This window comes from Durio zibethinus, chromosome 5 (assembly GCF_047325235.1).
Source record: "Durio zibethinus cultivar Kanyao isolate XHJ-2024 chromosome 5, ASM4732523v1, whole genome shotgun sequence".
Taxonomy (NCBI): Eukaryota; Viridiplantae; Streptophyta; class Magnoliopsida; order Malvales; family Malvaceae; genus Durio; species Durio zibethinus.
Window position 1 is genome coordinate 819,632 of NC_143166.1, and position 24,327 is coordinate 843,958.

The following is a 24,327-nucleotide window of genomic DNA, read 5'->3' on the forward strand; positions in this document are numbered from 1 at the left end:
TGAGATTTAAGAATCCAAACATGTTTTAACATGCTATATATTCTCTGTCCGGTAAAGCAGTTCTAAACCCGACTTGTTTAAGTGTTGGTTAAAATGTCACGTGGAAGTGTTTCTGATTGGAAAAGGTATTCCCACAATCATAACTTAGACGAGACAACGAGAGGGTCTAACAAAATCATCATGCTACAATGAATATGGCTCCCTGGTCATATTTGATGGATAAAATTATTAATAGAATAAGATAATAATTATCTTATATAATATTTTATTTGTATTTGAAAAAAAGGATAAAGATTATAAAAATAATTAATATCTTTCTTAAATGAGGTGAATAATTTTTAATCCATAAAATTAAATTTATATATTTAATTATATCTTTAAAAATTATATCAATAATTTAAATTGTTTAAAATTTAAAAAAATATCATTTTGGCCAATAAATAAATTTTTTTTTATTTTAATCATTACACACATCAAATATAAAATAAAATGATATTATTTAATCTAATCCTATTTATTATATCATTTTATCTTATCTTATCATAATTTTATATACTAAATATGATAAATTACTTTCATCCAGTCAATTAATCACCAAAAACATCAATTATTTATGGAAATTCATGAGTTATATTCACTTAGCCCAATTATGGAAAAAGGCATGAGATTAATGATCACATGACAATTAATTAATTACACCAATAATTAATGGTGATGAAATTACAAAATTAGTTCTAATGGCATTGGTTTTTTAAGACAATTTGATGTGTTTTTTTTTATAATTCTATTGCCTAAAAATAGTTATTTACTATTACCAATATACAATTCATATAATTTTATCTGTACTTTTATACAATTTGGTGTTTTTAGCACCATGTCAAAGGGTTTTTTTTTATTATTATTATTCTTAATTTATTCTTGAACTTTTTATCCATATATTTATTTGATTGAAAAAGATATACGCTCGTACATAATTAATTCTCATGTAAAATGTGGAGATCATCAGCCAGGAAGGTTCCTGTCAGAAAGCTACATAATTCATCACTTCGTCGGTTTATGGATGTCACCATTGCATACACAGCTGCGTATATAGTGTGAAGTGTGAACCAATAAATTCATATCTCTCTTTTATTTAGAAAAACAAAAAAAAAAAGTAGAATGATGTTCGTATTGGGGAATTATGCACTCGAATTAAAATGTTCTTTCTTTTTTGGTGACAAGGGGGAATTAAATGTGCATTTTTAATATATAACAACTTAATTATCGAAAGATAATTAAAGGTGTCCACATTATTTAACTTAAAACCATATTTTTGGATCATAATTATGAATATCTTTAATATAAGATCTTATTCAGTGAAGCCAAAAATATGAACCAAAATATAAGAAAATTTATATAAAATAACTAGCAAAAATATGGTTTTATACAAAAAAAAATATTTTTTCGTTAGAATTTTCTTTTATATAATTTTTTCTTTGTTGGGTTGGGTTAGCTTGGCTTGGCTTTTCGAAAGAAACTTGCGACAAGCCCAAGCTATTCAGAAGCACATAATCTCCTCCTACGAAAACCGAAGCCCCACTGCCCCATATTTCTTATCCAATCTCAATCACTCTTCCGATCAGTGTAGACAGGGACAGTACAGACACGATGGACTTGCTTAAAACACAAACTCACTCTTCCCTGCAATAGAAAGTGTTATCCATGGCTACTCAATCTACTTTCACTTGGCATTCTTTTCATTATCAGAAACCCACCTTGAAATCCTTCAACACCGCCATTTTCTGTAAGACAAAGCCCAGCTTAAGACAGTCATCGACCATTATGGAAAAAAGAATCATACCCACCTTAAAAACTGAAAGACTAACTGCTTCAGCAGCCCCAGAAGCACTCACAGCTGATTCATCCACATCCACAGAAACTGAAACACCATCCATCATAATTTCTCAAGAAACTGAGGTTCACGGCTGGCTATACTTGCATGTGCTTTCTAGCATTTATGCATTGCTTTGATTTAACCTAGTTGTTGTCGATTTTGCAGAAGGCTGAGGTGGTGGTGAAGCAATTTGAAAAGCCAAGGCTGGTGTTGAAATTCATATGGATGGAAAAGAACATCGGGCTTGCTCTTGATCAAGTGATACCTGGGCACGGTACTGTTCCTCTAAGTCCATACTTCTTTTGGCCCAGGAAAGATGCATGGGAAGAGCTTAAATCCACTCTAGAAAGTAAGCCATGGATTTCTCAGAAGAAGATGATTATCCTTCTGAATCAGGCCACTGATATCATCAATCTATGGCAGCAAAGTGGTGGCAACCTTTCCTAGATATGCAATGTAGCTCTTCTTATTCTTCTTTTGTTCCACTAGCCTGCTTGTTTCAGTTGTTGGATTTTGATGATTTATTATTAAGATTTCCTTTTGCCTTCATTTGTCTCGTTTGTATTGGTTTGCCATCAGTAATTTCAAATTGCAAGGACTAACTAAATTAAGAAATTTGGTTTGGTGCTTGCTAGTTGCTAGTTAAAATTCAGGCAGAAAGGAAAAATGAAGAAAAATAAGTCTCTGCAATTGCTATTGTAGTGTATTTCTCAAGTTATAGACAGTTTGCAAAGGATTAGTTGAGACTTAAGAGGGCTGCTTTTATATCTGACCGGTTTGTGTAGAAATATCCATATGCATATTCGGCTAATAGAGTAAGTGATGAAGCTTTTCCACTTCCATTTTTGGATTAACTATTTAAACAGCAACCAGAAACAGATGCAAAAAGTTTCATATCCTATCTGAACTTTATTGTTAATTACATATCTCAGTTCAAGAATTCACCAAAGCAAAACTGGGACAATTTCATTTGCTCTCTTTTACAACAAACAGAGCTACAAATTTCTCCTCCTTTTTATCACCTTATTCAAGACTGCAACTTAATCACCAGAAAATTTATCTTTTTCCTTTGTGCCTTTGCCTGCATTCCTCATAAATTATTTTGGTTCCTAGGTTTCTCTTGCCTATAGTCTTGAGCTTTTTGTAAGTTGTGTTGCATTCTGGTTTTACCAACGTTAATCCATAGTTAGATTGTAGTTAGTATTGTCTCAAGGAACTTGAGTAGTTTTCCAAAATCTTTCGCTTCACAAAAAGAAATTCAAAAATCATTCCAAAAATATTATACATTGAGTTTACATCTTAAGAAAATCAACAAAAGAAAAATCAAAGAACAAAAACCAACTTATAGACCCAGCCAATCCTATAATGCAACTCGCAAAGTCACAAATATTCAACAAGCTCATGCTGCTCAATACCCACGCACTTACCCAGTCCTCACAGAAAACGGCCCCTTATTTTCGGTGAAGTTTCATTTACCTTTCATCCCAGAACTTTCAGTGGCATGTTCTGTGGGGTTTTCAGGTCCAATCTCCACCTTCAAGCCAGCATGAAGAATTGAAGGAATTTGCTTATTGGATGAGTACTGAAACATCAGACCAGTTTTTTCTGAGGGCTCATCATCCTTGTCTGTATCCAGGAGCTTGTCTTGAAGTTTCCTTGGAACATATCAAAACTCGAACCATGGGAATCATAGTTATCATCGTCACCGTCAGGAATAACCACTTCCTTGTCCAATAGCTTGATTAGGTCCACTTCATCCAAGGACATTGTCCTAAGGTCCACGTTTCCCTCTGCTGAGCCTTCACTTGAAGAGGGACTTGACATCTTGATTTCTGATGTCTTCTTGCTCTGATTCAACTCCTCTGCTTGACCACCATGATGAGTTTCCTTATATTTAGAATTGGATTCACGTCTGTCAGACAATCTTCTGTGTTGACTATTGGGAATGTTCTGATCGTCGGGATTATGGGAATCAGACCGAGAGAGTTCAACAGCTGCTCTTGCCGCTTCAGCCGCATATGCAGCTGACTCAAAGGCTGCTTGAGCTGCATCAGCTACATCCCTGTACTTTTTCCTTGCCTTTGTTGAATCAAAGAACTCAGCGTCATCTCCAGCACTGCCACTTGCCTTAGCTGATGTGTCTAGCTTGGGCAGGCTTTGCTTGTTGCTTAAATCCAAATTTTCCTGAATTCATAACATAATTGGCATGCCATGAGTTATTTCTCTATGTTCAGCAGATAATGAAAACCTTTTTTTCTTTTTCAAAAACTGTTGCCTACCTCACTGGAAACAGAGGTATCATCAACTTGTAGAGCAATGCCATTCTCAACAGCAATCTCCTTGAGAACATTCCTTCTGCTCTGCAAATCTGGTTGTCTGGTTGAGAGCTTTTGTATAATCTGCGGAGCTAAAGATTATGCTATAGCATACTGCAGAATTCAACTAAACATGATTCACAAGAATATTTAGAAATTTTATTACTATGTTCATTTAGGCACACAGAAGCACATTTCTCAATTGGAGTATCCATGTTTTGTGCAAACCATTCATAATGCAAATTAATCATTTCGGTGGCTTTGGTTAGCAGCAGAAGTGTTGCTCTACTTTTCTGGTTGATCTGACTAGCCAAGTTCTTCTAGAACTTTCAGTGTCACCAACACTGTGTCTTGCCACTGAAAGTAACAATATCAATACTAACACTATTTCCTAACATTTCTGTAGATTTCTTTCACAAAGCCACCACTGGTAGTAACCACTCTAAAAGATAATAATAGCAATAAAATGTCAATAATATTGTTCACATATTCGATGCTACTATTAATTGTAAAGGAACTTCACTTCAAGTTCAAAATCAAACAATAAGTTCCTGTATTAGTTTCTGATCCTTAAAAGGATAAAAATCTTTGAGATTTTAGTCAGAGGTGAATATTAGATTACCTTAGTGCTCACTCCACAATTGTTGCGCAACTCAAAGGCACGAGCAGCGAATTCTTTTCCATAGCGAGACATGAAAACAGCACGAATCTCTTGAAGCTCGGGAAAATCCCCACACCTTGAAGATGCAAAAAGCAATCCAGATATTGCTTCCTTGAGCTCGTCAGGACATATTCTGCAACAAAACAGAACTCAGGGTTATCACATGAAACTGAAGTCTGAAAACCAGTATATAAAAACCCTGACAAGAAAAAGAGGAAATGATCGAAGAAACTAAGGATGTCACTGGGTAGGGTGGAGCGTTTCCCATCTCCATCCCAGACTTTTATATCATACATACTTTGGTATCTATATTCAACGAATATTTTAAATTTATTTTTATTTTTATCTTTACGATATTTAATCTCTGTAATCTTAATTTTAAAAAAAAAATAAAAATAAAAATTTAATTTTTTAATTTTTATCTTATATATTTAAGTAATTTTTTTATAAATATATATTTTTTAATAAAAATATATTAATTTTAATTAATTAAAACAATAATTTATATTATTTAATAAAAAATTTATTTACTAAATAAAAATAAATATATATATAATACAAATAAAAAATAAAAATTATATTAACCATCTTCATTTTCATACCCAATAAAATTTTAAAATTACACTTATCTCCATTTTCATATCCTAAATACAATATCCGTCGTCGTCCTCGTTCGAGTAAAAAGTCGAATATTGACATCCCTACTAACCTCTCTTGCCCAATGAGATGGACTCTTTCAATAACGAGATTACAATAACCTTCCAGAATAACAAACACGTCCAACATATTTTGCTCCTTGATCACCTGCTCAACCTGTCCAAAGAAACCCAAGTTAACAAATAAAAGAAAAGAAACATTTTCAAAACGATGGAACAAATCTTACTCTAAGAAGAGCCCGATCATGATGGCCAAGTTCAAGAAGCTGCACAACATCGGAGCGAGCCTGGTTGCAGCGGACCTGACGCTGGTTCTTGAAAACAGCAAGACGAGAAATGGCAAGACTGACAAGTGATTTGAACTTGGAGGGCTTGAAGGCTCTTCCAAGCAAGGCATCGAGCTTCTTTCCCATAAGCCTACTCTTTCGACTGTTTGATGAACAAACCTTTAAATTGAATAAGCTCTCTCTCTAACACGAAAGGAGGCTTTTAACACACAAGAGAACAAACAAGGCAAAGCTTGTTTGTGCCTTTACATGCTGACGAGAGACAGAGAGAGAGAGAGATATATACAGCGTGCTCTATATGGGATTTCTCTAGAGCAAAGACTTTTAAAGAAGAGAAAGGAAGCAGTTGGCTCATGGGAAAACCAAATTAAAGAAAGGGTAGCGGTTGGATCGTCAACATCGAGAAAGTGAGCGCTAGAAATTGACCCCAGGCCCCTTTTGTTAGAAGAGACGCTTTTAGGCGCGTGGAGAACAACCTGGAAGGGAAAAAAATGCAGAGAGAAATTAGATTTACAAATGGAATATCCTGACTTCACTTTTTCTTTACAGTAGAAAAAAGTTTGCAACAAGTAACATGCCATAAACATACTTATTAATGTATAATTTGCAATATTAGATGATTAATAATTTTAATATATTAGATGAAAATATTATTTAATATAATATATTAATATTACTAAATACAATAATCTTAATAAGTGCCACCCTGGTTAGTAAATTGTAATTATTACGTAAGTTGTTCTTATTGTATCAAATATACTCCCAAATCCTGATCAAATCTAAATATAATAGGTTTATAAAAATTGTCATTCAACATTAAATTGATCCACAATTTTTCACTATTATCATGTGGAAAAGTTGAAAAAAAAAAAAATCAACTAGAGCGTGGCTTGCAGCCTTGCACAAGAGCAGGCGTCATGGGCCGTCCAGAAAGGAAACGTTTCTTAATGAATTCCCAGGGAATAACTCAAAACACATTAATTATCCTGTCATTATTTGCTGAACGAAAATATAATGAAAAGTATAAATAAAAAAAAAAATCTATACATAATAAATTTTCAAATGGTTAAAAAGACCGGCATCCAGCATTCTCTACGTTATAGAACGAGGCCATGGACCACGGAGACCAGCGAGCATATAAAATGGAGGATTGGAATTTCGGTTTCTTTATTTGTTGAAATCGCTAATGATTGTGAATGCTATGACAAGTTCTCTCCATGGATTAAGAATTTTCTTTCGTTTTGTTTAAAAGAGTTAGGACCACTTAAACAGACGACAAAGTTTTAGATTGTGGTTCGTCTGATAAAGTTTTGTTTAAGTTGGTAAAAACTATGATTTGATATGCAATCACAACCATAAAGCTAAGTAAATTAAAAGTCTTTGATTCCAACCAAACTTAAAGAAAATGATCCTTGACCCTCAATTTCTAAATCACCATTTATAAATCAGAACTCAGCACATCATAATTTCGCAACCTAAATTACCATGCCAAAAGTAAGCATCAGGCCGATAAATGATCAACCATCCTAACAAAATGATTTTTTGCTTCAATTCAAACAAGTGGACCCACAAATTTAATTGTTCGCAATTATTTTACAACAAATCATTCTAGAACTAAGATGTCCAAATACAAATAGGAAACCTTTTAAGGAACGCTACGATGAAAGAGAACGACGTTTAAGGATAATATTTTAATATTAGCAAACTATTGTTTAGTTGTAAATTTTACAGGCTTCAAATTAAAAGAAGAAAAAGTAAATTATTAAAGTTCAGAGTAATTCAATGACTTTTTTTCCTACATATCTCACAAATTACATATCCACCCAGCAAGACATCCGAATATGCTACTTTTAATGTTTAAACTATCTAAAACCAACCTACCTACACCACCAACTAGCAGCTAGCCGCACAACACCAAGGCCTTCTTTCACTACTGACTCTATTGTTCCTTCCATCAAAGAAGCTATTCAATTCAAGATTGGTCAACTGCTCTCGTAAGAACCACAGCCTTAGCTGCTCATGGGGGCTACATTACCTGATTCTAAGAGTTTAATGCTTTTATGCTGAATTTGTTTGTAGTTTTTAACCATGTTAAACTTGTTGCAGGCCTATCCTGCTTTTAGCATGAATAAAATTTTTCATTTTACATATATATATATATATATATATATGTAGAGAGAGAGAGAGAGTGAACCATGGATATTATAGACTCAAAACTTTAATTCAACGGCCAATTGTAAAAGACGAATCGATGTCATACAAATTATCACCAAATAATGGGAAACAGGTAATCAGGAGTTCAGAACAGAGATATATCGATTACCCAACCAGCCAAGACAGACAACCATTGTATAATTAAAAAACAACACCCAAAACATCTTTAAAAAATATATATATACAGAGAAGAAGAATGCATCCACAGGTAAGACAAGGACAGATAAAAACAAGGAGAGGGAAATGAGAACAAGTACAAAAAATATCATGGAATCAAAAGAGCCATACAAGAAATCAAAGTTAGGCTTCATCAGAGAAACAAAGACCCCCTTAGGCTCTTAGGATTCTAAGTTGCTTATCCGGCAGCTTCGAAAAAATCCCCGACAACACATGAAAAAGGTCAAGAACTTAAAAACTCATAAAAAAGACTGGCCTAAACACCTCAGCACTTAAAACCAGAGGATCTATAACTGATGTATGTGTCCAAAAAGTATGAACATTGGCGATAAGTGTGTTGGTCATTATTGACCCAGAAAGTTGAGAGAATTCCAACCTATGCTTTATTTGCATGTGTTATTCATTCACAAACAGAGCTACATTTACTTATTTAATTTGTAAAATCCATAAGCAGGAGGACTTCTAGGTGCACCATTCTTATCTGGCTTAAGATTTTTCACAACAATAAAAAAACTCTTTAACAACTTAATTAATTTCTTATGACAGTGCTTAAGCCAAACTGCCAAAGTACATCAGCTTAATTACATGTAATGATACCTGGGCAAACAAGAATCTTCTTTAAAAAATGACAGAGCACAGAAGCTTTTGGGATCTTAAGTATATTTCTCTGTGAATTTTACTCAAAATTTTAAGAAATATATGGTAAAGGGGCTATAATTGTAAGTAGAAAAGTGATACCTAGGTTCCTGAAGATGACAAGCCACATAAAGGCTTTGCTTGGTAGGAAAGATGGAAAGAGGTGTGGGTGAAAAACTTGTTAGTCTAATATGTAAAATTCATAACCACTTTTATAGTTTGCAGCTTATCCATTATATTAACAAATTTTTCATCCTCACTTATTTCCATCCTTTCTAACAAGCAAAGAGAAAAAGAAGACACTAAAAGTACCAGCACCATGATGATTGAATTGAAGGACACATTTCATCATTCATTAACACAAAAATAGGTCCTCCAACTATCCAAGCCTAATGATTAAAGCATAAGACCTTACAAGGAATAAAGCTAACGAAAGCTGAGGATCTTTTTCAGGTCACTTTGCAGCACCAATTTTGTTGGTACACTGCCAAAGTCTTACAGAAGGGTTTTCAGCCATAATGCTGCTAGTAATAAACTGACTGATATTATTCATGAAAATTCAAAGGCAATTAAGGAAGATACAAAGTTAAAATCTCTAGTTATGGAAAAAATGATCAGGCTTTGAGATTTAATAAGACAGGTTTTAGAGCTCCAAAATTTTAAGAAAGGAAAGCCACTGAAGAGTTCTCGAAAATGCAAAATAGACAATGCTCAGATAATGTAGAAAAATACTTACAAGGGCTGGGAAGACAGGTTATACACCCTAAAAACAAAATAAAAGAGAAGCAAATTAAAACATTTATGTTTTCAACAAGATACGAAGCAAATTAATAACAGGAACTAGGAACGTGATTACTCACTGATATAGACTTTCACTTCAAGCTGACTCCTAAACGAGCAGTGCAACTGCCTCCAAAATAATTGAACCATGGATCAGATATAATGCAATTTCATTAGGACATGCATATCTCTAGAAGGTCAAAAGAATTAAATAAAATTAAAAAAAAAAAAACATAAAAAGCACTCAAACATAGGCTATCTAAATAAGCAGAACCCAACCACAACACTAAAGTATTACCAGGGTACCAGAAAAGCAAACATAAGATCAAAAGAAAAAGTTGGGTGAAATTTAAGTATAGAAGGAATAATAGAAGTCAAAATACATCTCTCTAGCAAATCACAACAAAAAAAATCAAGATAATCAATTTTTAGGGTGTCAAAAACAGGTCCCCATAAACAAACCAAGGTACCTTCTCCTGGGTGCCTTTTAAGCATTTAAGCACTGGAGGGTTGCCTCATAGCAGTAGCAGATATCCTGAACGAAAAATCAAATTAGACTTCCACGGCCCAAACAATTCTGACAGGATAGAAAAAGAAAACCAAATGGCTCTTAACAAGAAAAGCAACAATGGAACCATCAAAACCAACAACCATAAAAGAGCAGAAGAAACTAAAATAAAAAGGTCAAAAGGGAGCAGTAACCATGCCTAGTTTAAAGAACTAATTTTGTTCTATAAACTCATAGGAAACTAAATATATTTCTGTCATTATTTTCCAACAATTGCAACAGGTAAAAAGATAATAACAAATTTTGCACAATGGCCATAATCAATAATGATTACAAGAGATAAAAACGCCTTTGGCTAGTTGTCTTACAATAGAAAAAGTACATTCCACTGAAAGAATCACCAGTAAAGAGTCAGGCGTACCAAACATCACCCTTCTGACTTCAACCATGCCGTCCAAAGCTCTCAGTCCAGCACAGAGAAGATAAAGACAGAATTCCCAATGATTAGATATCTAAATATGAGTTAGGTCATAATGAACAAATATTTAGCGCAACACATTTCTGGAGTCATAAAATCAGCAACATGTTTCACTTGCCCGTGATGAAAGGATGAGTCAATGCCTGTGTTACTGTCATTCTCTTCTCTGGATCCAACAAAAAAAATTTTTCTAGAAGGTCCTTGAAGTTGGCTAGCATCTTAGGATCCTCACCAGGAGAGCCAACAATAATTGAACTGATATCTTTTGGCTTTATGTTAAGAATCATCCTCTTTATACTCTGAAAGGCAGAATTAAATTTTTGGTCAACATAAAGGCAACCATGACAACTTCTATCAATGTTTCTGACAGTGACATTGATAAATGTAAAACATTTCAAAAAAAAGAAAAGAGGAAAGGAAAAAAAACCTTTTTAGTAACAGGATCCTCTTCTATAGCAAGGAAATTCAGATCTTGATCATAGTGTTCTTCTGTAAATGCTCCCTGAAAGAAAACAAAAACAAAAATAAAATTAGAATTAGAATTAGAATAAAAGAGTATCAGCTCAAGCCGAGAAAGTTTTATAATACAAGTGAACAGTATATAGAAAATATTAAACCAAAAAAAAGTATAATAACAATGCCCGATAGATGTCTCCGAAAATAAATATCATTCAAACAAATTAATAATGTACCTTACGCAGCATCTTCTTTGGAAAAGTGCCTTTGAGCTCCATATGGAGGCGTAGCATGTCATTGTTTGTAGGACCAGGGAAAAGAACTTTTCCAGCATATAGCTCATACAAACAGCAACCAACAGACCAAATATCCATTGGATGATCATAAGGCAAACCAAGAACTGCACCACAGAGAAATATACATCAAAGACTACTAAACATAAGGCAAATCATGTACACATATCAAACAACAAAAGAAAATAACCCAGCCACCCTAAAAACTAACAGCTTCATATTACAACTTACTTATTTCTGGGGCTCGATAAAAGCGGCTTACAAGGTATGGTGTAATTTCATTTTTACCAGCAAACATGGCATTACCAAAATCACAGAGCTTCAGCACATTTTTTGCATCATTTACCTGAAAAGAAATGAAATAAGTCAAAGTGAGCAATAAATTGAAAAACTAACCACAAACATGAACAAATAAAAAAGACATTACCAGCATGTTATCAGGCTTTATATCACAATGAAGAACACCACAGTTTTTTAAATGCTTAAGCGCAATAAAAAGTTGCTTAGCATATGCTCTGACAGCAGTTAGTTTAAGACCAATATTGCGACCAAACTTCTTGAGAACTTCACGCAGATTCATATGAAGTGACTCAAAAACTAAACATAGATGATTCCTGTACTTGAAACTTGACAGAAAACGAACACAATGGCGCTTATCATCTGGATCTGCACCTGCTAATTTTTTCAATATTTGAACCTCCAGCTGACCAGCCTTGTGCCTGCATCAAACCAGTATTCAAACAAGCACATAGTAGGAACGACAAGGTCAGAGAACTTGAGATTTATATAATACAAAATAAAACACATAAGCATCAATGAACAGGGAGTTTGATCACTCACATTGTTTCATTATTACGAATGATCTTTATGGCCACTTCTTCAGGATCGGAAATACCAGCCTTAATATCCTTTGCACGTACAACAGTTGAAAAAACACCTTTTCCATGAGCAGCAGTTACTTCATATCGGCTGTCAAGAAGCTCACCAAATCGATAGCCTGGACAGGAAAAAATAACAGTTACATGAGTACAAACATGTATCTGAGAATTTGTTAATGAGTAAAAACATATACCTGAGAATTTGGTTAACATGTATGTGTGTGTGTGTGTGTGTGTGTGTCTATGTATTTATGTTACAAAAAAATGCATCATCTAGAAACTTACTATAATATCCTTCTGCATCATCCCAATTGTCATCAAGACCACTCCTTATAACTGGCAAGCCATCACCTTTACCCTACAAATACACCATTTATAGATGCTTTCAGCCCTATTGTCCCAGCTCTCAATTTAAATGCATAAATATAATACAGACTTAAAACCACAAATGAGAAAGCACATATGCTAAGAGAAAACAAGTGAACTAATCTTCTATTAGAGGCCAGGAGTTGCTAACTCATGCAAAAAATCAATTATGTTACCAAAGCTTCTTCAAAGAGAACAAATAAGAGCCTTCTGCCCACTTAGAAACTTAACTTATGAAGCTATACACAATAAAACTGCATGATTAAAAAGGAGAAAAGGAGAAGCAATCAACAGTGGCAATCAACTACCAGCAGCCACTACTCAAACAGCATCATAACAAAGTTAGGTAAATCCAAGCTGGAGAAACCACTTTATTGAACTCATAATTAATATAGAAACACAACATACCAAAGCAAATAGACAAATGTGATACATACCAATTTACGAACTCCAGTGGGCGTTTCTCCAAATATATCATCACAGAAAATATTTTCTGATCTCTCACTCTGCACAAATAAATAATGGAAATTATACACTTCAATCAACTGAGAAAGAAAAGGTCAAATTTCAGCATATCCAAAATTAAGATATTTAAGAAAGAATCAAGGTTCAGACAAAGATAGTAAGAATATATGTAAGATTCATATGTAATAGAATAGACAACCAACACACCTTTGGGGTACCCTCACCAAGCCCAGTAGCACCAGATGTCCTCTCAGGAGCAGTATGCCCATTTTCTGAAGGTGACTTCCTAACTGACAACAATGGCTCAGCAACATAGACATCTTCATGTCCACCACCAAGAACATCTGGACCAGCATTAGCAGCAGCTACTGTTTGCCCATGATTCTCTACAGGCCCATTATCTAGTTTACATAATAAATTCTTAGCTATTTAACAGCAACAAACACAAGTAACAGAGCATATAAACATAGTATTAGCCTAGATCAAAGCTTAAAAAGTAACCTAAGAAACAATTCAAAAAATAATTTTTTTAAAAAGAAAAACCTTTATTCACATCCACCGGATAAGATTGAGTTTGAGGCTGTAACTGCTGACTCTTATATTTCTCTAAGATGGCTTGCCTTCGCTTCCTACTTTCCTTTTTAATCCTATTGAGTTCTTCCTCTTCCTGTTCAGCAACTTTTAATGCAATCCCTTTTTCAAAATCATCTTGCTCCTCTTCATCTCTGAACAAATCAGAAATATACAAAACGGTAAGTAAATAAGAGAATAAAATACCATGAAATATCCCTTTTAGATAAGCTATACCTTTTTAGTTTATCCGCATCTACTTCCAATGAATTACTGTTAGAACCATGAACCTTCACTGTTTCATTCTTCCTTATCCTGTCCCGATAAGCTTCTGTTTCATCGCGTTTCAAGTGCTTATAATTCTTATACCTATCTCGATGACCATAGCCATCATTTTCAATCTCAATATTCCTACCTTGATCCTTACTCCTGTCACTTCTCCTCTCCCTTTCTTGCTCTTGGTTCCATTCTTCAGTTTTTTCGGTTTTCCTCTCTCTATCTTTGTCATTAGCTCCGCCATGAACCCTGCTCCAATCTCTTTCCTTCTCCCTCTTCCTATCTCTATCTGCTTCCCATTCCCAGCTCCTATCAGACAACTTCTCCCTTCTCCTCTCACTGTCTAGATCCCTGTCCCTCTTCTTCCCTCTCTCCTTCTCCCTTCTCCTTTGACTCTCCAGTTCTCTCTCCCTACACCTCTCTTGCTCCTTCTCCCTTCTCCTTTCACCACTCATGTCTCTATCTCTGCTCCTTGCTTGCTCCTTCTCCCTTCTCTCACCATAAATCTCCCTGTCCTTGTCTCTGTGCCTTCTCCATTCAACATCCGTCTCCCTCTCTTTGCTTCTTTCACACTCCTTCTCCCTTCTCCATTCCCAATCTATCTCCCTTTCCCTGCTCCTCACAATAACCCGCATCTCCATACTCCGATGCCTTTCTTCACCAACATATCTATCATAACTAACACTTCGTTCCTTGTCATCACCCTTAACTAAGTTTCTACTACGATGTTGTCCATCCCGACTAGGATCACGTTTGAGGCGACGACTTCTTTTCGAAAGAGCCTCCTCATCTGCTATGCTTCGAGAACATGATCTATCCCTAGAAAGATCATGTGACTCAGATCTACTCCTAGCATAATCATCATATCTTGAATCAAAAGGTGAGATAGCTGATGTCATGCACTTTTCCCCAGAGCATTCAGAGGACAATGACTTTCTCATGTCACTTAACTTCCTAGCATCAGCCTTTTCAACATCCTCATGGTAATTCTTTTTCTTGCCGCTTCTTGAAGGAAGCCTAGACTGCTGATGCTGCCTTGTACCCTCTACGTGATGTGATTGAAAATACCCATTTAGATGACCATCAGGGACAACTCTAGGGACCAACTCTCCTTGAGACTCAACACTTAAATTTCTAAACAACCCAGCATGACTTTGATTCCTCTCACCACTGTTGTCACCGATGCTTCTTACTTGCTCATCCACAGAATTACTATTTTCGCCAACTCCCTTCAAAAAGGAAAATGCAAACAAAAACACTGAGTGCACATACTCGCAATGCATCATTCTAATAAATTGAAAGTACAGTAATTACAAGCATATATATGCAACAACTGTAACCAGCTCTTACAAATGAATAGTAAGCCACCAGTCTCCATTGAAACGCCTAGAAGGGATACTTCTTTTTGCAATTCAGACATTTTCTTTGTGTAGTAGTGCATATGCATGGGATACTCACTCAGTAATCTAACAAGCTCTCACAAACCGCAGATTCATTATCTCAATTTCATAAAATATAAAACCAAATCAAACGATAATGTCCAATAAGGTCCGTCAGGTCACCGAGAAAAAATGAATCAAACAAAAAAAAGTAAAAAATTTCAAACCCGGTCAACAACAAAATCTTCTTTCAAGTACTCTCCAACATTCAAATTTCAAATTTTGCTTCATAAAAGTTTAAACCAAGTAAAGTGGAAAAGATAAAATTAAGCCGTGACGAATTAAAACAAAAAAGGGTAAACAGAACACACCCGATTTGAATCACCAAGTCTCTCGCGAGATTCGACGGCGGGTTCCTCCTCAAGAATCTCTCCTTCCTCGACGTCATCATCAGGTCGAAGGTCCGAATGAGAAGGAGGAGGAGAGGGGGGACCTTCGCCACCATCTTTGAATTCGTCTTCGTGTTTCTTGCTGCGGTGGCGGTGGTGACGGTGTTTTTGGTGGCGGTGCTTGTGGCGTTTGGAGGGTTTCTCTGTTTCCTCGTCATCGGATGGAGAACGAGGGTGCTTCCTTCGATGAGAATCTTGGGTATCGCTAGCCATTTGAAGTCAAATGCAGAAAATTTAGGGTTAGGGTTTTTTAATGTGTGATTTTTTTTTTTTGGTGTAATTTTTTGGAGCGAAGCGAAAGGCAGTTTTACTGGTGAAATTAGATTTCCATTTCGTATAGGGACTTCTTCTGGTTTTGAGGGAGGATTCGGGTTGCCTGATTTGGGGCCCGCAGTTCTTTCGCACGTGCTGGATTAAAGCGTGTGGCGGCTAATGCCTATTATAAATATAAATATTTTAGTATTCCTTTTTAATTTCTAGAAATTTTGTTCGCATTGGGATAAAAAGGTTTTGTTTAAATACGTTTTAATTTTTAAAATTGCTTTTTTATATATTTTAGGTAATATAACTAATTAAATTTTTCAAAAATTATTTTAATACAGTAAAACATAAGATAAATATGAAATTGATAATTAAATATTTTGTTTAATGTTGACTATGTATAAATGCTTATAAAAAGTTATTTTTAAATTTTTCATGTTATATTAAAAAGGTAAAATATAATTTTTATACAATAATTATATTGCATATAAATAAATAAATATTTAAATATATTATTTAATTATACTTAATTTAATTTAATATATTATTTTATGATTTATTTATTTTTTAAAATTATAAATTGATGATATAAATAAATATAAACTATATCATATTTCATGCATTGTTGCAGATTTACATATTGCAGTTTTCACTGAAGATTGAAATATAGAAGCCATCTATCATAATACAGCATAATTCCTTTATATTAAAGCTTTTCAAGGTATGATAAGGGCTGGCTTCATAAGCTGACACAAAACTTGAATCATTAGCTAATGATTGTTGGCGTTTGGCCTGTTTCCTCATCGCTAACCTCCTGAATTTCCAGTATCTCTACCCTACGATTCATCTTCTTTCTTATTTTTATGGCCACATCTGAGGGTCTAAACCTCCCGCATACGCTTACTCTACATTGCTGCTTCTCGATCATATGTGACTCTATTTCTTCAATGTGAAACGAGAGGAAGATTGTTAGATTTATGAATGCACAAAAACTGAAGCTTGTCCTAATGGTTTTTAAGTATAAAAACTTAACCTATAAGAAAATGACCCTGGAATAAAGGAAGGGTGGAAATTTTAAGTTTGTTAATGGAGAGCTTACCTTTCATATTAAGAAGGATTCTTCTTAGTTTCTTGTAGCAGCCATTGCAGTCTATGTTAAGCCTCATCATCATGCAACACAGCTGCTAGCATACAAAGAAAAAAGAAGTTTTGTTAGTGTCAACTCTTTTCAAATTTATTAAAGAGATCATTAGTCTCAGGTAATAGCCAGCTTTAAATAAGCTGGGAAATGAGAAGAAATGGCTCATGAAGATGCTGTCTTAAACTTGCCCTTCCTGACATAAACTTGGGAGCTGAAAAGAATTGAAATGAATGATTCGAATTTGTTTTGATGGTCCTTCAAAAGTTTTGGAAAAGGAAATGTAAAAATTAGAGAATTCAATGGATCAAGGACCAAGAATATTTCTACTCTTGGCTCTCTCATGGGAATTCCTTTGTTTGATTTTGGAATCTGATACCTGCCTAGGCCAGCAAAAAGATGATATTTGGCCAATTAACCATGGCTGAAGTATCATGTAATTAAGAGAAGCACCCTTTCATGTAAATGCTGTAATAACCTGTACAGATTATGAAGTATCCTTTTCTTATTTACAAAGGTTTCTGTTTGCATTAAATTTAAGCATTACTTACCTTTTATTTTAGTTTGCCTGAAAGACAAGAAAAATAATAGAGAAAGTTACATCAGAAATAGGTTTCTTCGATACTTCACTCAGCAATGAAAGCGAACACAAGTACAGCCACGATCAAGAATTTGGCTGATCACTTCAAACACATCCAACTATATATTCACTGTGTCTCTATACACAAGTGAGACGTGACCAAACTGAGAACACAACTACGTATATTATTATTACTTTTTTTGTACAACAGAAAGTATAAACAAGGCGATCAAGCTACAACAAATTGCATTTTGGATGTTTCTTGATTGGGATTCACCTTCTGGAGGAGCGAAAAATCCTCTTGATCATAGCCATTGTGTTGACAGGATTCCTGTAAACAACAGGAACTTGCCTTGAAGGTAACTTAACAATACCAGGGTATGGGTATCTACAGGTGAGTGTTACCTTCTTCTCCAACACATTTACCAAAACAGAGTCTGTCTCTGCCAGGAAACAACAAAATTAGGATTCCGGTAATGCAGAGAAGGAAAAAAATTCATTAAATCTCATGCACTGTTATGTCATATATAAAACTTCACTCTCATACAAGTTTTTTGCTTTTCTTTTCGATTTCCCTGTGGAGAGCCATCAATACCGCAAAAGACAGAAACAAAAGGTATCAAGCATATTTTGAAAGACACTTTTATAAAGTTAACCGTAGGATCAAGAACAATCCATTTCCAGACATTCTGGACTCGTTTCTGTAGAAAATTTGTTAAAACACTGAAGAGAAGACCAACTCATCAACTGCAAACGGATTTTTAAAGAAAGTACTAGCAAGATCAAATAAACAATTATTACTACGCACATCATGTTACTCCCGTGGTTGAAAGATTACTGTGAAACTATATACTGGATGCAGTACTTCGCCATTGTTTAAACTCTCACCGTCCACCCCCTTTCCTATCATCTAAAGTTCCTCCAAATTGCATTTAATGAAGCTGAAAAAGTGAAAATAAATCTTAGCCACAATTAAGATAATAAAGAAAACGTACCATTCATTCTTGACATTATATCTGCTATTCTACTTTGGCACTCTGCACATTGGATATCTGCTGAGAGAACAACTTCATGGACCTGCTCTCAGCAAACAGAAAATAAAACACCAAAATCTATTAGGAACTTCACTCAACAGGCAACACAATGCGAATACACAGTGAGAGAGAAAGAGAGAGAGAGAGAGTACAAACAAGAGGCATCGATAAGGATTCAACAGAGGCAAGGCTAGTTCCAGGAAGCAAAAAGCTCTTTGGCTTGTTGGATTCAATCCTTGTGACCTCCTCCTTAGACTGACCGTGAAAAACCATAGCTCCTGTATCTGTTATGTAAAGTGTAAAACACTGAAAGGTCTTCAAACAGAAGAAGAAGAAGAAGGTAATAGGGTTCAATCTCAAACTGCAAGAAGGAGATGAAAAAGGAGTGGAAAAGGATCTAGGAAGAGCACCTCCTGCCTCCTGTTGTAGCTGAACTACTAATAGAGCAACCCCGCCTTTTGAGACGCTTCAGTTTGGAGGGTGAAGAAAGAGAATCTTTAGTTGGTAACAGCAAAGTGAGAAAAGGGTTATTTTCATGCTTAGTTGAAAAAAGATGCTTCATTCATAGAGGGTACCCCACATGCTACTTTTTTTCTGAAATTTTCTCGTCCATCATAATTCTTTAAAGACGTTGCTTATGAGACCAAAGTCATCTCTATGTCCAACTTTTAGTTCACTTAATCCATCGTGTCATAGTTAGATTAGGTATGACCCCCCACGAAGAAACTACTAGGAGATTCGCTTTAGAATAAGAGACAGACTCTTCAAAAGTTTAGGAGGATCTTCTCTAAAATGCCCAAACTCCTCTATCCTGAAAAGGCCTGATAATATCATGAATCTAGGATGCCATTACAGCTTTGAATTTTAAAGAACAACAAAACAGTTATCAACACTAACTTTTTAACTTTAAAGAGCAGCAAAACAGTCGTCCACTTAGTTTTTAGTCTTGGCAAATTAAAAAAGAAAAGATTATCCCAAGTTCCTAGGTCAAAAAGTGTTAAGTTCTAATCAAATGGGAAGTGATAATGACATGGATTAGACTCCTTAATAAGATGATCCCTAGTTCCTAGGTCAAAAAGGGTTCATTTCTAATCAACGGGAAGTGATAATGACATGGATTAGACTCCTTAATAGTGATAATGATATGGCAACGGACCAGGCACGGTTGCTCAAATGATGTCGTTTTGGGATCCTCCTTACAAAGGTGGGAACCACTGCCATTATTCTGCCGTGGTGTCATTCTCTCTGGACAAAGCAGGGGATTAGAAACAAAGTTTGCTGTTGTTGAATTGGCAGAGACAAGACTCGACAAAATTCCAACCAACCAAACACTCAGTTGCTGCACAAGAAACCACAGCTGCTATTAGCAACTTCAGAGTAACCCAGAGAGCTCGCAGTTAAATCATGCAACAAAAGAGGATGTAAATTTTTTATTGTCTGACAAATGATATACAGATTCATAAAAGCAGAAATCCTCTTGCAACATCCTAAACAAATCAGGTTGAGTTATTTATATAGATCTACGAGGTCATTATACTGCATCCAAAATTGTGACCTAAAATTTGCAAGACTCTAAGTTAGAGCCCTATAGGCTAAAGCTCCATACAAGTACATACCATGGAATTCTGAAATGAAAAATCCCTATAAAACATTGCGTCCAGTAGGTGCAAACTATATGAAGGAAATGCAAAATCCAATTAAAAACAGAAAGCAACACCTCCACATCTCCAATGAAATGCGTCAATCATCTAGTCATAACCAAGCTTGTTAGAGTTGGCACTACTGGAGAACTGAATAATGGATCACCCATGTACTTGCAATTATCATTATCAACTTTTAAGGATGCAGGGATCAAAAATCTTTCGCAAGTAACAGACCCTGCAGTGCTTTTGAAGAGATTTCGACTGTAATTCAGTTTCTGTACACAGGTCGCAGTCACACGTTTTCTCTTCCTAGATGACTTCCACTTCAACTGGGAAAGCAAATCATCCTTTGAAAGATCTGGAACAAGACCCACATCTTTTGCCCTGTCATTTCCTGGTTCAAGAGGAGATTCATTACAACCAGTGGCATCCTTACCACAATGTCCACCATCACAAATGGTGGTTTTGACCAAATTGCAATCATAGGATTTGCTTGCATCTTGCTTTCTGCCCCAGAGTATGGAACTCACAATATCATGCCTCTCCTTTATATTTATCCACTGATTTCCCAGCCATTCCTGAGATTGCCTTAAATCACCACCGTAAAAGACTGATTCCTGCTTTTCTCCTGCAAACAATATAATATGTCAAAGCTGGAAACAATCAAACATTTACATTCAAATTTAAAGTATTTTACAAACCTGGGAAATAAACATGAAACTTATCTTCTGAATCCTTCTCAACAACAATGCCTTCCCACCATCCATCATGCCACCAGACATCAACGACAGACCCAACTCCAATACATGAAGCACTGCATTTAGGGTATTGTGAAGATGGTCGAATAGTTGTCCGTCCACAAAGACGGATATGCACTTGATCAGGAATAGCAATCCTAGACGCCAAAATCCATTCCTACAACATAAAACCATGAAACATTTAGTAACTTCAGAAGAACATGTCAATAAAATGAGTTTCACCATTAATGCATCCCGTCAGCTCCGTAAATTAAAACAATAAAAAAAAACATATACCTCTAATTTGTTAGCTTCATCGGCTGCGTCCTGAATGTCATGGTATTGCACCTTCACCTTATCTTTGTGATTCTTGATTATCCGAGCTCTAAACCAACACCCTCTCATACCACTATCTTGAGCTAGTACTTCAACCTGGGAACCTACTTTTAAATGCTGAGAAGAATAATGCTTAGCCTCATTAGCGGACAGAAATGCATAACTCCCTCCAATAAAACTGAATGATTCAGTTCCATTTTTGCTGTTCCAAAAATCTTGCAGATCTGCACATGATGCATCCATCGACTCTCTACTGCTACTGTAATGCGTGTATACATCATCATCTTTTGACTGACAATATCTCTTTCTAGACCTGATCCCAACACCATCATCAACATTACAATCAGTTTTCTGATCATCAGCACATTGTTGACGACTAACACAAACATTCGAAGGAGAAAGACAACACATATCTCTAAGTATATCTTGTTTCCAATAACCCTTAACTTGAGTCAAGTCAAAAGGCTTGACATCATCATTTTCAAACTGCTTGCAGCATACAAATGGCTCCAGCTGAGTATGTGTTGCCTCGTTCAAAAATTTCTTGAAATGCACAGGACTAAGGACAGTAGCCAATCCATCTATGCATTCAATACTGAGATCTTGAAGACAAAGAGAAAATAAAATCTCTCTGCAATTATAATTGTGAGGCAAAACAATACCAACCTCATCAATTTTGTGAAACCATCGTACCACAACCATCTTGTTGCCTCTAGAGTCCTCATACAAATCTTCCAAATGGGCAAAAAGTCGTTTATCGTCCTCAGCTAAGACATAAACAAAGTCATGAATCTGAGAAAATTTTATGAGAATGGGACACAAAAGGCCAAAGAAATGAGTTAGAGAATGAAGCCATAAAATGCCAAAAACCTCAAATGAGAAAGCACAAATAGAAGGGGAGGGAGGATTGATAAAGACAATGACACTCACTAAAATTATTAAACCATTCCTATGGAAGGACTGATAATGTTTCCTCTTTTTCCTGCACGTCCATGAAGAACCTAACCATAAAAATTCTTTAGCATATCGGCCCAGCTTCCGTGATTCAAAAACCTGAAGGAGGCGTCCAAATATTGTTAAATGAATTTTTAACGCACAAAAGAAATCCATAAACTCAAAATACCATTCATACCTTGAGGGCTCCAAAATCCATATTTTTCACATCTTTGCCATTACAAAAGCCATCAACCGAACAATATGGCTCAAGAGAAGATGAATCTGTACATTTAAACCTCAATTAGCAAAACAAAAAAAAACAAATATTCCATTCCATCTAGATGCCTCACAAGAGAAGAAAAACAACTACACAAAGACATGCTGCCAAAGACACTGATACTCGAAAAAGGAAAAAAGGAGAATCATATGGGCACAATAATAAGAGGTTATATACATGTCTTAACAGGATTCTTTTTAACATTCAACAGGAATTAACAGCTGAATGGAAACATGTTTCAGCGGAGATGAAACTTTGTTTATTAAAAGCATATATGTGTGGTCATGAAAGATGTTGACCTAGATATCTGAGGGCGTACGGATCGTGACGCTCTCAATCGGCTCTTAAATATTGAATAAGCAACCCTGCAGCCCAGATTAGAGTCAGTTAACATTTACCATGATCAGTGCAACCAAAGGGTAAAACCCATGCCAATCAAAGAATTACAAGTTCAAGCCAAAACCCAAAAAAAAAAAAAAAAAAAAAAAAGGGACCGTAAAAGAAAATCCCCAGGTTTCTTGAGAACCCCAAAAGAAGGTTAGGTTTAAAAATTAAGATAATCAATATCTCAAGCCAGCACTTTGTTATTCTGGCAAAGGAAAAAAAAAAGCTTGATAATATACATCAGCCTGTTTACAGATTTTGAGAATGAATTAAAGCAAAGGAGTTCAAAAATCGTCTAAAAGGAAACCGCTTGTTTGAGAGAGAAAGAGAAAACCCTAACAAAATAAAATCCTACCAATATTCACCATAAGCGCTCAGATCAAGCAAAAACCCTAAGGAAATTGAACCTAGTGTAATCCCTGAGAAACCCCTAAATCTCCAAAAGCTCAAAACTCAATATGGAGAAAAGAAAATGAATGATACTAATAATAATTACCTGAAACAACAGAATTAAGCCAATAGACGACCTCCCTGCGAGACTTGAGCTTGTAAAACGACGCCAAAGAGAAGGAAAGGGAGCGGTTCTTAATAGCGAAATGATAAGACATGTGCCTCAAGCTTTTCTCTTTCCCAATCACAGACAGATCCGATGCCCCATCTCTTCTCCTCAAATAGTAATGAACCTCTCTCCTTCCTTTATCGCTTGAAACATTTACCTCCTCCCAGCTCACATACGCCGGCGTGCTCGACGACGGCAACGCCAACGTCACTCCCTCCATCTCCGATTCCAAGTGAAGAAAATAAAAAAAGAAACAGAAGTTTCGAGGGAAGATGAGAAATTCAGAAACGGTGAAAATTTTTGTATGCGTTGGAGGGAGTTGGAAAATTTATATGGGGGAGGTTTTGGAGATTGGGAATCAACGGTGAGGATTGCGTACACGATGATGACATGAGGAAAATTTTTATTTCCTAAAATACCCTTGATAATTTTTTGGATTTACTTGCCATTTAATTTTCATTATCCTTCACACGTCGTACTTGAAGAACAGGACAAAACAAAACCCAAATTGAGGAAAGAAAAGAAGTCGAGCCCGTAATTGGCGGTCCATACATCGTGGACTCGCTCAGTTTTGGTGCCAGCTGTCAGATTTTATATCTTTTCGATTTTTTTTTATCTTTTCTATAATTAAATACTCAATTAAAACTTTGATATTTAAATTAATTATCGATGAAAAATATTATGTTTAAATTGAGATTAAACGTTTTATTTAAATGATTTTTTTT

The 24,327-nt window shown here is 35.4% G+C and overlaps 5 protein-coding genes and 1 pseudogene across 27 annotated transcripts; 1 reads left to right on the plus strand and 5 right to left on the minus strand.

Moving 5' to 3' along the window:
• The first annotated feature begins 1,582 nt into the window (after positions 1 to 1,582).
• Positions 1,583 to 2,422, plus strand: LOC111282854 (small ribosomal subunit protein cS23z-like). Its single transcript, XM_022871115.2, has 2 exons — positions 1,583 to 1,956; positions 2,039 to 2,422. The coding sequence occupies exons 1-2, from the start codon at positions 1,702 to 1,704 to the stop codon at positions 2,318 to 2,320; spliced, it is 537 nt and encodes a 178-aa protein (XP_022726850.1). The 5' UTR covers positions 1,583 to 1,701; the 3' UTR covers positions 2,321 to 2,422.
• Positions 2,423 to 3,116: 694 nt separating this feature from the next.
• LOC111282949 (uncharacterized) lies at positions 3,117 to 5,918 on the minus strand (annotated as a pseudogene). The gene is made up of 5 exons (XR_016342034.1): positions 5,733 to 5,918; positions 5,559 to 5,662; positions 4,811 to 4,982; positions 4,153 to 4,272; positions 3,117 to 4,057 (listed from the first exon to the last, which is right to left on the minus strand). The product of XR_016342034.1 is annotated as an uncharacterized LOC111282949 (transcript).
• Positions 5,919 to 7,468: 1,550 nt separating this feature from the next.
• On the minus strand, positions 7,469 to 16,046 carry LOC111282948 (uncharacterized). 15 transcript variants are annotated; one of them, XR_016342024.1, is made up of 16 exons: positions 15,640 to 16,046; positions 13,851 to 15,118; positions 13,587 to 13,768; positions 13,251 to 13,468; positions 13,016 to 13,084; positions 12,498 to 12,570; positions 12,175 to 12,331; positions 11,762 to 12,053; positions 11,566 to 11,680; positions 11,278 to 11,441; positions 11,013 to 11,087; positions 10,476 to 10,884; positions 10,070 to 10,134; positions 9,680 to 9,725; positions 9,556 to 9,582; positions 7,469 to 7,905 (listed from the first exon to the last, which is right to left on the minus strand). XR_016342024.1 is itself a non-coding variant. In XM_022871264.2 (12 exons), exons 1-12 carry the CDS (start codon positions 15,928 to 15,930, stop codon positions 10,696 to 10,698), a joined length of 3,069 nt encoding a protein of 1,022 aa, XP_022726999.2. In that variant the 5' UTR covers positions 15,931 to 16,046; the 3' UTR covers positions 10,292 to 10,695. The 15 variants fall into 15 exon arrangements, 2 of the variants coding, with proteins under 2 accessions (XP_022726999.2, XP_089616591.1); XR_016342023.1 differs by having other exon boundaries at positions 7,469 to 7,908; XR_016342026.1 differs by having other exon boundaries at positions 9,680 to 9,729.
• A 521-nt stretch (positions 16,047 to 16,567) lies between these two features.
• Positions 16,568 to 18,945, minus strand: LOC149518629 (Copper transport protein family). Its single transcript, XM_089760472.1, has 4 exons — positions 18,887 to 18,945; positions 18,692 to 18,773; positions 17,078 to 17,159; positions 16,568 to 16,920 (listed from the first exon to the last, which is right to left on the minus strand). The coding sequence occupies exons 2-4, from the start codon at positions 18,692 to 18,694 to the stop codon at positions 16,745 to 16,747; spliced, it is 261 nt and encodes an 86-aa protein (XP_089616598.1). The 5' UTR covers positions 18,695 to 18,773; positions 18,887 to 18,945; the 3' UTR covers positions 16,568 to 16,744.
• LOC111283190 (uncharacterized) lies at positions 16,871 to 20,028 on the minus strand. Of its 5 annotated transcripts, XR_016342035.1 has the most exons (8): positions 19,887 to 20,028; positions 19,141 to 19,196; positions 18,887 to 19,014; positions 18,692 to 18,773; positions 17,974 to 18,139; positions 17,668 to 17,684; positions 17,078 to 17,159; positions 16,871 to 16,920 (listed from the first exon to the last, which is right to left on the minus strand). XR_016342035.1 is itself a non-coding variant. In XM_089760470.1 (5 exons), exons 1-5 carry the CDS (start codon positions 19,949 to 19,951, stop codon positions 17,970 to 17,972), a joined length of 501 nt encoding a protein of 166 aa, XP_089616596.1. In that variant the 5' UTR covers positions 19,952 to 20,028; the 3' UTR covers positions 17,714 to 17,969. The 5 variants fall into 5 exon arrangements, 2 of the variants coding, with proteins under 2 accessions (XP_089616596.1, XP_089616597.1); XR_016342037.1 differs by lacking the exon at positions 19,887 to 20,028 and having other exon boundaries at positions 18,887 to 19,036; positions 19,141 to 19,280; XR_016342036.1 differs by lacking the exon at positions 19,887 to 20,028 and having other exon boundaries at positions 18,887 to 19,045; positions 19,141 to 19,280.
• On the minus strand, positions 19,618 to 23,909 carry LOC111283189 (uncharacterized). 4 transcript variants are annotated; one of them, XR_016342032.1, is made up of 7 exons: positions 23,540 to 23,909; positions 22,579 to 22,664; positions 22,377 to 22,499; positions 21,408 to 22,238; positions 21,075 to 21,288; positions 20,347 to 21,001; positions 19,618 to 20,069 (listed from the first exon to the last, which is right to left on the minus strand). XR_016342032.1 is itself a non-coding variant. In XM_089760466.1 (7 exons), the coding sequence occupies exons 1-6, from the start codon at positions 23,820 to 23,822 to the stop codon at positions 20,475 to 20,477; spliced, it is 2,064 nt and encodes a 687-aa protein (XP_089616592.1). In that variant the 5' UTR covers positions 23,823 to 23,909; the 3' UTR covers positions 19,618 to 20,069; positions 20,448 to 20,474. The 4 variants fall into 4 exon arrangements, 2 of the variants coding, with proteins under 2 accessions (XP_089616592.1, XP_089616593.1); XR_016342033.1 differs by lacking the exon at positions 23,540 to 23,909 and adding an exon at positions 22,959 to 23,028; XM_089760466.1 differs by having other exon boundaries at positions 20,448 to 21,001.
• Positions 23,910 to 24,327: the final 418 nt, after the last annotated feature.

What these genes read in the sequence shown, in the direction of transcription:
- LOC111283189 (XM_089760466.1), bottom strand. Translation starts at nt 23,822, where the DNA reads ATGGAGGGAGTGACGTTGGCGTTGCCGTCGTCGAGCACGCCGGCGTAT. An exon ending in GCTTAATTCTGTTGTTTCAG is followed by an intron (nt 22,665 to 23,539) that starts GTAATTATTATT and finishes TTAAATGTACAG; the next exon opens with ATTCATCTTCTCTTGAGCCA. An exon ending in TGGATTTTGGAGCCCTCAAG is followed by an intron (nt 22,500 to 22,578) that starts GTATGAATGGTA and finishes CGCCTCCTTCAG; the next exon opens with GTTTTTGAATCACGGAAGCT.
- LOC111282854 (XM_022871115.2), top strand. Translation starts at nt 1,702, where the DNA reads ATGGCTACTCAATCTACTTTCACTTGGCATTCTTTTCATTATCAGAAA. An exon ending in TAATTTCTCAAGAAACTGAG is followed by an intron (nt 1,957 to 2,038) that starts GTTCACGGCTGG and finishes TCGATTTTGCAG; the next exon opens with AAGGCTGAGGTGGTGGTGAA.
- LOC111282948 (XM_089760465.1), bottom strand. Translation starts at nt 15,930, where the DNA reads ATGGCTAGCGATACCCAAGATTCTCATCGAAGGAAGCACCCTCGTTCT. An exon ending in TGATGCAGAAGGATATTATA is followed by an intron (nt 12,332 to 12,497) that starts GTAAGTTTCTAG and finishes TTTCCTGTCCAG; the next exon opens with GCTATCGATTTGGTGAGCTT. An exon ending in TAAAGCCTGATAACATGCTG is followed by an intron (nt 11,681 to 11,761) that starts GTAATGTCTTTT and finishes ATTTCTTTTCAG; the next exon opens with GTAAATGATGCAAAAAATGT.
- LOC111283190 (XM_089760470.1), bottom strand. Translation starts at nt 19,951, where the DNA reads ATGGCAGTGGTTCCCACCTTTGTAAGGAGGATCCCAAAACGACATCAT. An exon ending in GCTACAACAGGAGGCAGGAG is followed by an intron (nt 19,015 to 19,140) that starts GTGCTCTTCCTA and finishes TTTACATAACAG; the next exon opens with ATACAGGAGCTATGGTTTTT. An exon ending in TATAATGTCAAGAATGAATG is followed by an intron (nt 18,140 to 18,691) that starts GTACGTTTTCTT and finishes GTTTCCTGGCAG; the next exon opens with AGACAGACTCTGTTTTGGTA.
- LOC149518629 (XM_089760472.1), bottom strand. An exon ending in AATCCTTCTTAATATGAAAG is followed by an intron (nt 16,921 to 17,077) that starts GTAAGCTCTCCA and finishes TTCACATTGAAG; the next exon opens with AAATAGAGTCACATATGATC.